The sequence below is a fragment of the Monodon monoceros genome, unplaced genomic scaffold (genome assembly GCF_005190385.1).
Source record: "Monodon monoceros isolate NGI ecotype Baffin Bay Population unplaced genomic scaffold, NGI_Narwhal_1 Super_Scaffold_3, whole genome shotgun sequence".
Classification (NCBI taxonomy): Eukaryota; Metazoa; Chordata; class Mammalia; order Artiodactyla; family Monodontidae; genus Monodon; species Monodon monoceros.
In genome coordinates, this window is record NW_021703780.1 from 39,250,686 (window position 1) to 39,267,803 (window position 17,118).

The 17,118-nt window shown below is 43.1% G+C and overlaps 1 protein-coding gene across 1 annotated transcript in view; it reads right to left on the reverse strand.

The window, feature by feature from the left end:
* Positions 1-69: 69 nt before the first annotated feature.
* UHRF1BP1 (UHRF1 binding protein 1) overlaps positions 70-17,118 on the reverse strand; it is a 54,142-nt gene continuing 37,093 nt past the window's right edge. Inside the window, exons 13-21 of the mRNA XM_029242553.1 lie at positions 16,867-17,060; positions 15,202-16,658; positions 10,358-10,554; positions 8,552-8,706; positions 8,317-8,467; positions 6,171-6,433; positions 5,616-5,724; positions 5,384-5,490; positions 70-4,977 (exon numbers count right to left, since the gene is read on the reverse strand). Coding sequence (XP_029098386.1) covers positions 4,852-4,977; positions 5,384-5,490; positions 5,616-5,724; positions 6,171-6,433; positions 8,317-8,467; positions 8,552-8,706; positions 10,358-10,554; positions 15,202-16,658; positions 16,867-17,060 — 2,759 coding nt within the window. The 3' untranslated portion in view covers positions 70-4,851. The remainder of the gene's footprint in view (positions 4,978-5,383; positions 5,491-5,615; positions 5,725-6,170; positions 6,434-8,316; positions 8,468-8,551; positions 8,707-10,357; positions 10,555-15,201; positions 16,659-16,866; positions 17,061-17,118) is intronic.

A 17,118-nucleotide genomic window follows, 5' to 3' on the forward strand; every position in this document is an offset into this window, starting at 1 on the left:
GTTCTTTTTTGGTGTCAGAATAAAACTGGTCTTGGCTTTTTTGTGAAAATTTGAGCCCTCCCCATTTCCTACCAGAACCAATAAAATTTTATCTCATAAAAGAGTACTTAAAGTACTTAAAAACAATGTAAAAACCCGTATGTTTCAATTGCTATAAACAGATATACCAGAACCAATACTGTTTAATAAGTTTAATTTGCTTTTTTCAAGTGGTTCACAGAACCAGTACACTCAAGGTTTGATTAGATACTGCAACATTAATATTTCCCAATACTGACCAATATTCCAGTTCATTGGATACATTCTCATTGTTTTCCTCACGTAGAGGGGAATGGAGTGACCTTTTATTGACAGTGATTAGCAGTAATAAGGCTACTGTAATATAATTGGCAATCTCCAAGAATTCTTTCCTCTCAATCATTTGGTGTCATAAGGAGAGGGGTTTTGAAGCTGTTCTCTTTTGAAGCTTTCCTGAGCATGTCTTAGTAAAGATTCCAATTCTGTTTAGCACCCTGAGTGGGGGAAACAGCTTGGACACACAAAGTTGGGCAAATAATGGATTTTAGTATCTTACGTTAAAACTCATGGCTTTAAACGTGTAGTTAGCCAACGGAGAAGACACTTCAGTAGTGTATTCCACAAAGAAATGCTGTAAGACTCAGGCTAAATCTTGACCAAAAACTAATATATTGAAGGGAGAAACAAAAACAGATCTCTTAACTCTCAGAGGGAGCTTTTTAAGTGGTTATAAGAACTATACCTATTGCAATTTGAGATACTGGATATGGCTGAAATTTACAAATAATAAGGAAGTTCACATCCCAAGTCTAGCCACTTAGCAAAGCCTCACAGTTTAAGGTTATCTGAGAGTGTTTCCCCTTGTATCTGTTGTAAGAGAGGGAGAAAATAATCCCCATTCAACAACAGCTACTATCCATACCTACCCAGAGGTGAATGGGAATATTCCTATTCTAGCAGAAGGTGGGGGAAGATCCTGGGGAAGGCCATAGTCCCTGAAAGGATAGGACATCACACCAGAATCTCTTGAAACAGTAATTACTATGGTAAATCACAAGGCAATGACACAGCTCTTGCAGTTCTCAAATAACCATCCTACTAGCTTGTGTAGCGATGTTGTTTCCATAGTTTTGTGATATTACTGTAACTGTTTTTGCAAGTTTAGGCAAGTATTAACTAGGGGAGAGAAAAATAAAACAAACCCTTATGTTTAAAGGTTTGGAATGGAAACTTCCCATATCACTATGTTCAAACTATCTCTTCTTTCCACTACCCCCTGAACTAGCCTATGGGGAAACTGATGTAAATGGGTTAAATGGAAGCATTTAAGTTATGGGGTATGTGAGGGGTGGCTTATCCCTTGTATATTCCATAGACAGGAACCATTCCTTTCAGAACCATGAAAAAGGGTACGTAAAGGTTGAGGCCTGTGGCAAAATGAGGGTCAGATTAAATACACAGCAAAAAGCAGCCATCACGAGAATAGAACCTACTCCTTCTGTCCTAAGTCTAATAAACTAGGTTAATTATTCCAGTGAGTTGAAAACAGAATTTGAGATTGATAACCGTCCCTGCAGCTCAGCTAAGAGAGATTTAAACCAGTCCGTATGCACTAAAGCACATCTCTAGTATATCTGTGTAAACAGGAACTCTAGACAATCATAGATGATACATAGGTGTAAATGCTTCACAGCTGAAATGGTAATGTGCGGTGGCTGAAGCCTTTTGAGGGAAAGCGGTGCTATCACTCCAGACATTTTCTTGAGGTATTGTTATTTCTTGTTCACAGAGTCTTAGAGCTCCAAGGCAGAAATTGTAAGCAGTCCAAAGGAGCTGATACTACTATGTTTTCCTTCTGCCTTTTTCCTTTACATTTATCCTGAGGACTACCAACAAGGTCACATTTCTTCATTATGAAAGTCATTCTTCCCCCAATGAATAGGAGTATGAAGTTATACAAGATGATTTTTACTAAAATTCCATGGGACACTGACCCCAACCACATTTCCTGAGGCAAGAACTTCAAGACACAATGCCCAAAGCTGTCACATAAGGAAATTCAAATTCTAGGGCTCCATTTGTCACATGGACAGGAGCGCCAGAGAGCCCAGAAACCTGACTGAGCTCTGCTCATTAAAGGGGTGAACCTCAGTGCTTGCCAGATTTGTTTCTATTGCCTCCCACCAAGCACAAGCTTAAAGTGAGGGTGTACCAAGCAATTCTCTGCATGGAGGGACACAGTGGGCAGAAGACGAGGGGAAAGGAAGAGAATCAGAATGTGATTTTATACCAATTCAGGTGAACCTAAGGTTGAATAATTCTATTTTCTGGCTACTGGCTCTCCCTCCTCCCCCTTTAAACACATTAGAAATGCCATACTTGAGAGGAGTAGTGATTCTTTTTGTTCATCATTCTGCCTTTGAAAGAGGCACTTAAGGGGGAGTCTGTGGAGGGATGCAGTTACCCTCTCCGTTGTATATCACCAAATAGCCCTAGTTTTCCATAATTCCTCTTGGAAAACCATCATGCAAGGATTCCTCTTAAACCTTCTGTACCATACAGTTTCTGCCAGCACCACTTCTTGAACAATGACCTCTAGAAGTTTCTGATTTGCTACAAGAAGTGCTTTCTTTTACCTAAGGCTAATAGGTATGGCCCTAGAGCTAGTATTTTGGGACCTGAAGAACATGTCCCTGCTCTTGACTGAATATCTGATCTAACACTACCCTCAGCTTTCATCTTTCCAGAACTGGAGCCAACATTTTAAAGATGTGTCCACATGTGGAAGTACCTCCACCACCTGATAATTTTTGCTGTTCTCTGGACCTTTACTCTCTTCACCATATACTTTGTAAATAAGGTCACTAGAAGTGCACAGATAATTTAAGACATTACCATGGCCTTGCATGAGGTGCTGTTTTCTGTGTTGGCTCCACGTGCCCTTCCTGATGACGCAGTCGGGCTTTTGGCCACAGTAGCACACTGACCCCTCCTCCCTCTCAGCTTAGGTTTCTTTCCTGAGTTCTAACAGAGCTCACTGCCTCGCTGGTTGCTGATTCTCCCGTAAGTGCATTACTTCACACTTACACAGAACCTCACCTGCCACCTTCCTGAGTATTCACAGCCCAGTCTGTGAATCTTCTGCAATTTAACTTCTTTTTTTTTCAATTTCTTCTGATTTATCTTTCACTGCCTGGAAGCAGTGACATTTGATTGCACTGTAATATCCCACTTTCAGGTTATTTATAAAATTCTTAAATAAGGTTAAACCAAGCATCAACCCATAGGGAAATTACCCTGTTAACATTCTCTCTAGAAAGGTGTTTATTTTTAAGTCTCTACGTTGTTTCCTAAGCATGACAGAACATTCCCATAATCTCATAGTAATTGTTGTTTATAAGATTACCTTAGTGACGAACCACAACAAAAAGTCTGTAGAAGTCTGAGCAAATTAGATCTTGTTCCTTCTTGAACACATTTTTCTTTTTATCCTCAAAAAACTAGAATATACAAGTCAGGCATGATTTCCCATAAAGGAAACCATTTTATCTTTCCTTCAGTAGGTCATGTGTGACTAAGACTTTAGTGACACTACTAAATCACTATTTTGCCATCTTGCCAATTCAAGGTGAGTTAGCTGATGAACTTCTGTCCAACACAGCTTGAAGTATATCACAGAGCAGTATGGATGGAGTGTTGGTAAAGAATTTGGTAGTAAAGAAAAAGGGGGAAATAGCTCTTTCATCAGGCAAGGGCAAAACCTAGCTAGGTTGAAGGATTTTGTTTTGCTTTGTCTTTTACTTAAGTCAAACTAACATGATTTTAAAAAGCCACAGCGACAGAGGGGGGTGAGAGGAAACAGGCTGAGGTGTTAATGTTACAGTTTAAAACACATTTTTAGCTCCCAAACAACCAAGTGCTAATGAGAGTGCTGGTAGAAAGTCATAGTGCTGGGAAAGCAGATGCGCCAGGGACCCCGGGGAGACAGGAAATAACCTGTGAGGTGCAGCTGTGGAAGAGAGACAGGACACGGCCAGCAACAGCGGCGCAGAACCAAGCTCCCCTACAGATCCTCACCATGTCATGCCTTCAACCTAGCTCAGGGTGAACAGTTTCTTCTTAAATTTCAAACAAATTGCATTATAGAAGGGAAAGATGATACAAGTGAGCTGCTACTGTTGTTTACTTCCTACCACAGCATCACAGCGATGAAAGCATCACAGAAAGAAAGCTTAACCCTGAAAAATCTGATTGTAATATGAGCCAAGATGACATGAGCTTGGTTTCCTTTCCAAACAAGGCAGAATCCATGTCTCACTTATTCTTGTGCCTCCCCAGGCTCCCGCCTTGCTGGCTATTTCCTGTTCCACTCTACTACCGTGGCCGAAGCTCAGGCCAAGGACTTCTCAGGTCGACTACAGGAAGCTCTGGAACATAGAATCTTTGATGGCTCTGTGGGTGATCAACTGAGGAGATGGGTACTCTGCCTTGTTCACACAGGTGGAGCAAGCAAATGTCTCTGCTATGAAACCAGACGGTGAAATGACCCTACAGTGTTGAGGAGATTCCACCTAGTGTGCAGAGGGCCAAAAGGCTTTATACAGGAAATACGTGATGCCTGAGCCACACACAAAGCTGCCCCCAACTTCCTGGAACGTGGTAATACTTTGCCCTGTCTTCCATCCAAGTCAGAACTGCTAGTAGAAAGGACACCATGAGGAGTGAGTTGAGCATCCTTAGCTGACTTGTCCAACCCTGGATGGTGCCTGTCGCAGGTGGTGCGATTGCTGGTGATCTCCTCTCTCCTTGGCACAGATGGCTGAGCCATTGCTGTCAGAGCTCAAAGAGGGGATTATATTTCCTAATCTCCTGAAGAAGTTTCTCTTTATCCTGGTTTGCATGAGCCAATGCTTGTTTAGTTTCTATAAGTTCCTTTTGTAGGGTAGGCAGTTCTTGTACCTGAGGAACAATTAGTAATTCACAGTGAATGAATAAGGTAACACACCTTGCAGAAACATCCAGTAAGGGAACGAGGAGTAAGAATTCAAGCAGAACAACCCACAAGTTTGGTCAATGATCAAGAAAACCCAACTAGATATTTCCTAAGAGCCTAAAACCCTCTTCAGAGTTCATCAGTTGCAGGGACAGCAACAGGTGGAAGATGTCATCAGCAACTATTCACCTCCAGCTCCTGACTTACACCCTCTGTTCAGCACTTCTAGAAGCTGCTGCTAGGTGACAGGAGCCCAGACCACCCAGCTGTACCCAGCACGAGCAACCTTTTCAGCCCTCTGAGTTTTACCCGCTTCTGTGATTACAGCCCCTAAGGGTTTATGGGAAAGGTACTGTTCAGTTATATCCTCACCTGTGAACCAAAAGCCTCCCCTGTGGGCACAGGAAACACCTGTTCTTTTGGGGGCTGCCTCTTCTCACTTTTAAGTACTTCGGCTGATGGTCTGTCCTGAGCAGCAGCTGGAAAAAAGTAAAGGTTCTAAATGACAAGCTGCCAGCAACGTGCAGACTATTCCTAGTTGTCACCGATTCCTTTACAGGAGCAAAAAGGCAGAGAAGCCGGGAGGCTGACAAGCCCAACTCACCTCCTATGTGGAACACACCATCGTCACTCCGCTTCAGCACAACGTGCTCCACGGCTAGAGTGATGGGGATGGGGCCTGGAGAGGTCGGATAGATGGGGGGGATATCGTCCTATAGGAAAGAGAGAAACCACATGATGCCCCCAACCAGCTCAGAGCAACTTAGGTAACAAGCCATGCTTCTACCATTGAGCTGGAAGCACTTTTATGTCAAATGTATGTTTATCCATACATTCTTGTGAGATGTGAGAGGCATAATTGAGTCTCTCCCACTCTAGAGGTGGTGAGACTGAGGACCTGATAACCTAATGGGCTTGCACAGTCATGCTGCATGCCAAGGGTCAGGGCTAGAGAAAAAATCCCCTCAGTTGAACTCAGGACTCTTTGCCAGCAACACATTTTTATGTACTACTGTAACACTGACAAAGAATGCTAATATGCATTTCCTCACTTGATCCTCATTACATTTTACAGGGACAGGAGAAGAAGTTAACAGCTGTCACTGCCAGAATCCCTTGCCTGACTAAGTCTAGGGTAAAACCCCAAAGTTCCTCTCACCTTTAGAGTGATCCTGGAGTTCAGGAGCTCAATCTGCATGGGAACTACCAGTGGGATCTCCTCATCCTCCAAGAAGGGCCCCAGGCCACTGAGCACCGAAGTAAGCAGCTCAAGGTCACAGCCCTGAAGCAAGAAACGTAGGAAGCCATTCTGTGTGGCCAGAGGGGAATGAACAGCTGCACCAGGCCCCACCTCAAAGCGAAGGCCTACAGCTGGCCTGATGTGGCCAGTCTTCAAAGTTGAGGCTTCCTGAAAGCTTGTGCCTTTGAGAAGAAAGACAGAAGGAAAACATATTAATTACTAGCCAGTGATTGCTCTAAGCACTTTATATATATTTAATATTCCTAACAACCCTGGGCCAGAAGTATTATTATCATTCCCATTTTAGAGATGAAAGAACTACGGCACAGAGAGTAACTTGCCCAAAGTAACACAACTTGTAAGTAGCAAGGATACGACTTGCACGCAGGCAGCCTAACTGCAAAGACTGTGGGCTTGGCTACTTTGCTCTAATGCCTCTCATGACAGAAGGGATGTTAAGGACCAATAAAAAGCTAGTCTTGCTATGAATCAGAGGCACTGGGCTGATGGCCAAGGTAAAGCTCTTAAAACAGAGGACCCTTGGGAATTCCCTGGCGGTCCAGTGGTTAGGACTCGGCGCTTTCACTGCTGTGGCCCAGGTTCAATCCCTGGTCAGGGAACTAAGATCCCGCAAGCCACACAGCACAGCCAAAAACAAACAAACAAGCAAACAAACAAACAGAGGACCCTCAACTCTGCTAAATTTGATCATCTCTTCCTTCCTCCAAGTCTTGGTCTTCTCACCTCTCTCTGAGGAAGCCAAGTGGGATCTATGCTAATTTACTCAAAACTGCATAAAGAATAATCTTAGGTGTAGTCAAGGCTATGAAACAACTTACATACCTATATAAATGCAAATTGGTACAACCATTCTGGAAAACAAATTGGCATTATCTACTAAGGTTAAAGCTATACCTACCCTAATGACCTAACAATTATTTCCTCAGGAATATAAACCTGGAGAAACTCTCCAACATACATATCAGGAGACACGTACAAGGATGGGCATGTCAAGACAGCCCTATTTGAAATAGCAAAAAAACTGGAAACAACCCAAATGTCTGTTCAGAATAGACTGAAGAATAGTAACTAGAGTAATGGGTACAAGAGATATTTTGGGGGTGATGGTGATGGTTGTAGAACGCTGTAAGCTTACTAATATTTATCAAATTGTATACTCACAAGGAGTGAATTTCATAGTACGCATAAGCAGTTTTTAAAAAAGCAAAAAGTGGTATATTTCTACAATAGAATATTATATAGTAGTAAAAATGAATAAATTAGAGTTAACTCAACAACCTAGAAGAATCTGAAGAATATCATGGTACTTGAAATCACAAAAGAATACAAACTATGATTCCATTTAGAAAAACTTGTAAAACTGCAAAGCTAAATAATACATTGATACAAACACATGCAGAAGAATTGTAAAGCAAGAGAATGAGAAATACAAAATTCAGGACAGTGATTCCCTATGATAGGTGAGAGGCAAGAGGAAGGTTCTGGAGAGGGACTCCCGGGGACTTCAAAGTTAATGGTACTGTTCTATTTACTAAACTAGGTAGTGGGTACATGGGTTCATTGTACTGTTGTTATTTTATACCTTATATATATTTTACAAGTATTCTTTAGTATCTACTCAATATTTTTAAAAAAATTTTTAAACAAAGCATGTAGCTTAAGCCCAGATTTTTCCTGTCATCTTTTAAAGTATAAATGATAATTCACATCAAAGGACTGAATCAGAAGTTCCCTGATCAGATATAGCTTGATGTTAGCAGCCTCACAAAGAAGTGGACACAGTCCTCATGTATAAGCATAAGGAGCACCTGGGAGGTGAGGACGCAGACTAGCCTACTGAATGCAAAACCCCAGAAAGAGCTCTGGGAAGCTCCTTGCAAGGAGGCTTCATTAGACTTCTTCCTCCCCCTAATCGCTGCTGGAGAGAAGCGCCAAGGGCTTGGCACTAAGGTAGCTGCCCTTGGAGTACAGTGACAGGAGCAAGTTAAGCTATGGATGCCCCAGAAAAATCCCACCAGCTCTCCTGCAATCCCACCATCCTCACCTGGGCACTGTCGATGCAGGAACTGCCAGAGTCCCACGGTGCCTAGCTGCTGGAGGGTCAGCTCCTCTGCTTGCAGGGCCACAGTCAGGTCCTCACCACGTACCTCAATCCCCAAAGACACCTCATTCACCTTCAGGACCAGAACTGAGACCTGTAAAAGGAGACTCCCTTAGCTGAGTCCCAAGCTTCCAGCTTAGAGCCTACCCTCTGCAGAGAAGAAAACAGAACAGCTGACCAGGTGAAGATGGAGGTCTTCCCCACTGGGTGAGGCTGAACTCTTGGCCTCTGGTGACCCCTGGCCATAACTATCCGCAACAGGGCCCCCTTGAACGCCAGCACTGTCTGAGACATCGGGAAGAGAGCCTGGCGGAAGCGATTCTCGACCAGACTCTGCATAAGAAAGATAACAAAAGAATTTGAGAGTCAAAACATTCTATTCAAATCCAATCTCTAAAAACAGTGACAACTGTAAAAATAAAGCAGTTATGACACTCATGAGACAACTGGAAATTTGAAGACTAACTAGATATTTAATGAATTTAGGGAATTATTGTTAATTTTTAAAAAGACAATGGTATTTGGTCACCTTAAAAAAAGTCTGTAAATGGAAGCAAACTAAGTGTCTATGGACGGATAAATGGTTAAACAAAATGTGGTATAAACATACAACAAATAATGGTCTTAAAAAGGAAGGAAATTCTGACACATGCTACATACAACGTAAATGAACCTTAAGGACATTTTATGTGAAATGAAACAAGCCAGTCACGTATGGTTCCATTTATGTGAGGTACCCAGACGGTCAAATTCATAGAGACAGAGAGTAGAATGGTGATTGCCAGGGGCTGGTGGAAGAGGGGATGAGGAGTTATTGTTTAATGGGTATAGAGTTTTGCAAGATGAAAGAGTTCTGGAGATGGATAGTGGTGACGGTTGTGCAATGATTTGAAGGTAATTAATGCTACTAAATTATAGTTTAAAATAGTTAAGATGGTAAATTTTATGTTATGTGTATTTTACCATAATTTAAAATAATTTTAATATTTAAAAAATTTGTATTTTCTAGAGATGCATAATGAAAATATTTATGGATAAAATGATATGTTTAGGATTTGCTCCAAAATAATATGGGAGGAAGGGAAGTGGCAGAAGAATATATAAAACAAGAATGGCCATGAGTTCTTAATATCTGAAGCTAGGTAATGGGTATATGAAGGTTCGCTATTTGATTCTATTTCATTTTTTTTTTTTTTTTGAGGTACACGGGCCTCTCACTGTTGTGGCCTCTCCTGTTGCAGAGCACGGGCTCCAGACGCGCAGGCTCAGCGGCCATGGCTCACGGGCCCAGCCACTCCGCGGCATGTGGGATCTTCCTGGACCGGGGCACGAACCCGTGCCCCCTGCATCGGCAGGCGGACTCTCAACCACTGCGCCACCAGGAAAGCCCTGATTCTATTTTTAAATATTTGGATTTTCCCATAAGAAATTAATAATAATAACAAAACAAACATGGATATATACCATCCAGCTTAAGAAACAGTACATTCTCTTTTTATTTTCATTTAGATACTCTTAAGGGGCGATTTTAAAAGTTTTCATTTCAATAAGCTGAAAGAACTAGTGTTAACTCCTAGTGGTGATTAATCTAATGCCTAAAGGTTACTTGTTTTATCATAGACAAAAAGCTCCTAGTTATTTTCCAACAATAAAATACATAGTTTAGGCAAAAAGCAGACAACAAACACACACACCATTGATACAGCCACAGAATTAGTCTTACCACCACAGCTACATGGCTGTAAGACTAGCGTTGAGTGTTGTTCTGTGATAAAGGTCAAGTACTAATCAATAACCTAGAAGATGTGGGGATAAAGTCAGAGCCACAAATCCACTAAAATTTCTCTTCTTTTGGTTTTTTTGATTAAGAAAATGTCTACTTTATCAAATCTCAGCTCCTTTTGCATCCTGCTGGTCTGAATACAGGCATCAGGAAGAACACTCTTGGGGCTCTACAACTCTGCCCGGCTCTGCTTCCACTTACCAGACTCCAAGAGCATCACAAAGCTCTCACTGCCATCACTGTCCACTGAAATCCGGTCTTCAGGGCCACTGTTATCCAATGAGACACCATCAAATGACTGCTGAGATACTGTCCTCTTCATGGAGAAAAATCGGAGTCGGGCAGCACCTCCACCTACAGGGGCTGCCACCCCCTCATCTATCTTGGCCATGGGCTCCCTGTTTAAAAAACAAAAACAAAACCCACAAATGTGGCTTAGGAGGTATGTTGTTCCATTCCTTTGCAATACCCGTCCTTTTCAGCCCAGACCGTTACTGTATACATAAACTTTGATGTCAATTATTACCCGCTACAAGACCACTTTTCAACTGCTGGCCTTTCTGAATCCCCATATTCCAGCATTTCAAACTGCATAGGCAGTTCTCCCATGTCAAATGTCAAGGTTATTCAGGGTCATCCCATGTACAGAAGAGACCAACTACCTACAGCCCTGGTGCTTGTGAATGGTACCTGAAACCCATGTTCATTCCTCAAGTACTTACTGAAATAACCTCTGCATACAAGGCACCGGGCAGTGGTGGGGAGTGATGAATAAGACATCCCCTGTCCTCAAAGAATGTACATTCTATCAGGAGAGAGGAGACTTATACACAAATAACCTTATATGGTAGTAAGTCACACACACCGTAAGAGGGACAGGGATACAAGCCAAAGGCTAGGCAATACCAAAGAGGGGAAAGGATGAAGAGAACGGCTCTGTGGAAAGAGATTATGTTTGAGGTGGTCCTTGAAGGACTGTGAAAGAGATGATGAAGAGGGCCTTCCATGGGGAAGAAACAGCATGAGCAAAGGCATGGAGCCAGAAAACGAAATGTACCCTTGGAGACTAGTAAAGAGCTCAGCTCTGCTGGAGCGTAAGTTTTGTCGGGGGAGAGCAATAGAAGATAAAGTTAGAAGGTTTCTTTAAAGAAACCTTTAAAGACCTATGTGCCCACCCTCTGATTTTATTTATAGGTGAAGAAACTGACTCAGTCCCAGTTAAAGGTAGAATTAAGAAGAACCCAAGTCTCCTAACTTCTTGCTAAGTGCTTTTTTCACTTTACCACATGAGTGGCAGCCAGATTATAGAAAACCCTGGACAAAAGATAATGCATGAAAGTGCTTTGAAAACTGTGAAGTGCAGGAGGCATACAGGAAATCTCTGTACTGTCTACTCAATATTGCTGTGAAGCTAAAACTGCTCTAGAAAATAGTCTATTTTAAAAAACTGTAAAGTGCCATATGGATATATCATAATAACTGATTATGCCACACTAAGAAGTTCAAACTCAATTCAGGGAGAATAAAGAAAAAGCCAGAAGGCTTTAGAAAAGGGAAATAACAAGATCATACCTGTGGTTTAAGAAGTTTGACCTGGGACTTCCCTGGTGGCGCAGTGGTCGAGAATCTGCCTGCAAATGCAGGGGACATGGATTCGAGCCCCGATCTGGGAAGATCCCACATGCCACGGAGCAACTAAGCTCGTGTCCCACAACTACTGAGCCTGCGCTCTAGAGCCCGCGAACCACAACTACTGAGCCCGCATGCCACAACTACTGAAGCCCGCACGCCTAGAGCCCGAGCTCTGCAACAAGAGAAGCCACCGCAACGAGAAGCCCACGCACTACAATGAAGAGTAGCCCCCGCTCACCGCAACTAGAGAAAGCCCGCGCGCAGCAACAAAGACCCAATGCAGCCAAAAATAAATAAACAAATTAATTAATTAATTTTTAAAAAAAAAGAAGTTTGACCTGCCTTTTCCAAATGTGCTAGCGAGGGAAAGATATCCAATGAGGAAATCAACTAATAGTTCACTAAAATAGTCCCCATGTGGGAGCAGACAGGAGAAACAGATGTGAGACTCCCTAGAGCTGTGCTCCCAGCGTCATCCTCAGAGGAACATTATCATCTAAAGGGGAACTCATTAGAAATGCAGCTTCTCAGGCTCTGTCTCAGACCTACTGGACAAGGAACTCTGGGGACAGGGCTCAGCACTCTGTGTTTTAACAAGCCTCCAGATGACTCTGAAGCATGCTTAAGTTTAAAAGTATGGTCAGAACCTGACAAATGCCTGGAAGAGGCAGAGCTTGAATGAGCAAAGGAATGATGCCACCAAAAAAAGAAAGAAAAAGAGAACTGGCCGGGGGAGGGAGGGATAAGGAATTTATTCTTTTATATATGTGAGGTTCAAGGCACCCCTGGGAGATCAATGTGGAGCTATGGGCAGTAGATAGTTTTAAAGCAAGAGCAGGGGAGAGGAGGGAAGTTAGGACTGAAAATAAGGACTCTCGCAGATGTGAGGAGATGGACAAAATAACCTAGAGCGAAAGTACAGCTGATCCTTGAACAACACGGGTTTGAACTGCACAGGTCCATTTATATGCAAATTTTTTTCAAGAGTAAATACTATAGTACTGCACAATCCACAGATGGTTGAATCTGTGGATGCGTTGGAACCACTTATATGCAGGAACCTCTTATAGGTAAGGCCAACTATAGGTTACATGCAGATTTTCAACTGCACAGAGATTCAGTGCTCCTAATCACCACATTGATCAAGGGTCAAATGTATTCAAAAATGCATTTGAGTGATATAAACCTTCTGAAAGTTTGGCAAATACATCAAGAACCTTAAAATGTTTGTAGTGTTTGACCCAATAATTCCACTTCTGGGTTTTATTCTAAAGATTTAGATATGCATAAAGAGTAATGTTCACGAAAATAGGGACGTTTAACACAGCCTTGGTTTTACCTGAGAAAAAATTGTAAACAGACTAAATGATGCCCCCCAGAGAGTGGACTGGATGAATAAATTATGATACACCCATCTGCAAGAATATAATAGAGCAATTAAAAATTATATGTTCAAATACCTCATGAATGGGGAACTATTCACAATAAATCATAAAGAGAATAAAACTGGAAATTTTCTATATTATATAGAAATAATATAAATACACAAATATTATAAAATAATATTTGGGTATTTTATATGAGTAGGCACATGTAAGCATTCGCATGGATACACAAATATGTATAGAAAAATTGGAAGCAAACAGATGCAAATGTAAATAATGGCTATCTCTGGATAGTGTCATTACAAGTGACTCTTAACGTTTTCTTCTTTATTCTTTTATTTTTCCACACTGTCAATGAAATGAACACAAATCATTTTTATAATTTAAAAAATAAAAATTATGACAAAAGCGATCAGAATATGGACAGCCTAGTGCTGTGGAACAGTTCCATTTACAGGATAAAAGGAAGAAGAGAGCAGCCAAGGGAAAAGAAAAGACTCCTTCCAAGAAGTGCGAGGAACTGGGTGGGTTACAAGTGCCCAGAATGAACTGACCAGCAAGGCTGACTGCACAGAGGAGTCCTGGAAAAAGATGACTGAGAAAAGGCCACTGGCCTGGGCAGTTAGGAAGTCACTGTTGGTGTTTCAAACAGAGCTTGTATCACACACCTTTCTTTTCTCCTTTTTACCTCTCCTCTTTTCCCATCTCCCTTACTTTTCTCTAATTAGAAAAGGCAGCAAATTAGGTGATTGGGAGTCCAGGCTTTCAATCCTTACCCCACCACTCACAAGCTGTGTGATCTTGAGCAAGTTTCTTACCTCTCTGAGCCTCAGTTTTCTCATCTGTAAAATGTGGAGTGATATTAGGACCTGCCTTATAGGGTTCTTACAATAATTCAATGCATTAATATTGTTAATATTTAGGACAAGGCCTGACACATAGAAAGTACTCAATAAATGTTGCCTAGTATTATTACATAATTAATCCTTTAAGCTTTCCTCCTCTTTCCTCCTAGGCTATCTAGGCCTAGCAGGTACTAGTATACCCGCAGGCATTGCTTTGAGACACACTTAAGAAAATCCACTTAGACAAAAGTTCTAAAGCCACTGATCTTCAAACCATGGTCCCCAAGCCACTAAGTGTCCCAGCAAAGATTTCCCATAGTTTTCATTATCTTTCCTAAAACCACAGGCACCCATGGAAAAATCTATACCTTCCCACTCTTCTGACTGTGCATTTCTCTGTTTTCTGCTTACTCCCCACTGTAGCCCCGGCATCTAACACAGAGCCTGGCACACAGTAAGGGCTCAAAAAATACTTGTTGAACGGATGAGTGAAATTCTTCCTTCTCTATTACTCTGACAGATATTGATAAGGTGTACCAGAAAGAGCAAGTTCAAAGCCCCAGCTTTTCTAGTTATAACATGGGCTCATCCTCTCTGAAGCTTCCATTTCCTCAGTTATAAACTGGGGATACAAACATCTGCAGCGACCTCCCCGAGCTGCTGTGGGGATTACATCAAATAAAATACTATATGAGAGCCCACTGAAAAGAATAAAATATCATACAGATGCCAGGTATTATTATTCTGATACAGCATAGCTGTATCAATAACAGTGAATCAGTGAAAGAGGAGATAGCTTGTTGCTAAGAAGCAATAAATGTTGACTTGAAAACTGCCCAAGACCAGGCTAAGATATATGGAGGCATGAGAAAATCCATGGGATTTTGTTATTTTATTGCAATTTCTGGTTCTTCCCCTATCACAGAATTAGGTGTAGTCCTGAAAGTAAAGTCCTTCTGACTGGTATGCCTATATCCTCTAAGTAGACTGAAAGTTCTTCCGCTGCTCTACAGGCAGCTCTGAAAACTAAAGGCTTTGCCACATTAACTAGGCCATTCCATATACGCTCCTGGACCACGCGGTGCTTCCCAATCTACAAGTGCACATGGCAGGAGGCCTGAGCCCAATGGCCAGAGCTAGGAGGGAGAGAGGAGGTGAATGAAGGAGGCAGAGAACCACTCACTTGGCTGGGGGCAGAGACAGCATCTTGTGCATGGTGGAGGTCATTCGGTCTCTGCCCAGACTGAAGGCATCCTTAGTCAGAGACATAGCTTCCTTGGTGAGGTCCATGGTGGCATGTAGAGCCTCCTTTGTGGCATCCTTGGTCATGTGAATAGCACTTGATAATTCTCCCTCAATGTTCTTCAAGGGGATGAGCTCTCCCTGTCCATTCACAGCAGTATCCTTGCCCCCTGGGGGCTTCAACTCAGCTGGTGAGCTAGGTGCCTGGGCGCTGCTCATTCCCTTGTCCTGTAAGGAATCAACTGCCTCGTGGCCCTTCCCTGCCTCCTGCTGTGCAAGAGAATCCGAGTCCTGCACTTCTCCATTGCTATGGAGAGGCAGTGGCCTATCCTGGGATGCATCCAGATTTTCAACGTCAGTGTCCTCCAGAACCTTCCTGGGGCTTGCTGGGCCCTGTTCTGAGGAGGCATCAGACTTCAGCTCCCTATCCTCTGAAGGAGACAGCTCTGAATCTACAAGGCTCGTAGTATCTGAACCCTCAGAGTCAGCTTCGACAGCCCCAGGGACAGGATGCATGAGCAGAGCCACCTCAGCACTGGGGAAGAGGACGCCAATGCAAGCTGTCTGGTCCTGCAGAGGAGACCCAGTCATGGCCTCGGTATCCTTAGTAAGCTGCTCCTGAAGACCCTGGAGCACCTCCTTCAGGCGGAGGAGAGCCAAGTACTGGTAGTGGTCAAGCCTCACTCGGACATGCTCAGGCGAGTGTACGAGCACATGCACATCTGCCGCGTCCTCCAGGTCTGTCAGAGGCCCTTTGTTATCCACACTACTGCTGCCTTCTTTCAGAATTTCCAAGACTTCTGTAAGGCCTGATAGGCTTTTCAAATCATGCTCAGTCTTTGACCTCTGATGGGACACAGTGTCAGGGGCAAGGGCCTCAGAATGGACAGGACTGCCAAAGCTGGCGGATGCTTTCAGCCTCCCTTCTGTGGCCATAAGGAGCTTTTGTGCCTGGGCTTGCTGCCAACGGAGGGGTAGGCAGGCCCAAATTGACAAGGGGAAGGGGGCCACAAAATTCAAGGAATGGCCTTTGAAGTTCTCTGTTCCCTCAAAGTCCAAGGAGATCTGGGTGAAGTGGATGGACCAGAGATCCTGGGAAGCCTTAAGCCTCTGGGGAGGGAGGGCACTAGATTGAGGGAATCGGGAATCCACCTGGAAGGCGTGATGCAAAAACAGCATGTGCAGAAGGCTAAAGCCGCCTGGCACCTTGGGAAACTGAACATAATTGGAATGAAAGAACTCAGCAGCAGCAAAACCCCGGAAGAGACTCTGAAGGTCTGGACAGCTACAATGTGGGGCGTGACGTGTATTGGTGGCAGTCACGCCTGATGCAGAGAAGACAAGGGCCTGGGGACGGTGCAGCCCAGCCCGCTCTCTCTTCTCCAGCGGGAAGCTCACCTTCAGAGAGAAAATGAAACCCAATTCAGAATGGCCAGCTGAGCAACTCTGCAACCCACCATTAATACACACGTGAAAGACCATTTGGGCTGTAAAACTGCTTTCCTTACTTCTATCAAATGGACAGAGCAGAACCTTGGATTATAGCCATGGTAGAAGTGCAGTTGTGGCTGCCAACAGGGAACAAAAATCCCACTCTCTACCCTACCTTCAACCAGAAGGCATCCAGTCGGATGTCCAAGTGTTCATCTTTCTGGCTTGAATCTTCCAGTTTGTAGATAGCTTTGAACTGCTCCAAGCTGCGGTATAAATCCAGGCAGAAGAGGTTTCCCCAGAGCAAGCTGACAGGATCCATAGTAAATGTCAGACCATTTAACTGAATATAAAGATTGGGACAGGGAACTGGAAAGCAGAGAAAAAAAGAAACCATGAATGAAGTAGCAGCTCGACTCTCACTTAT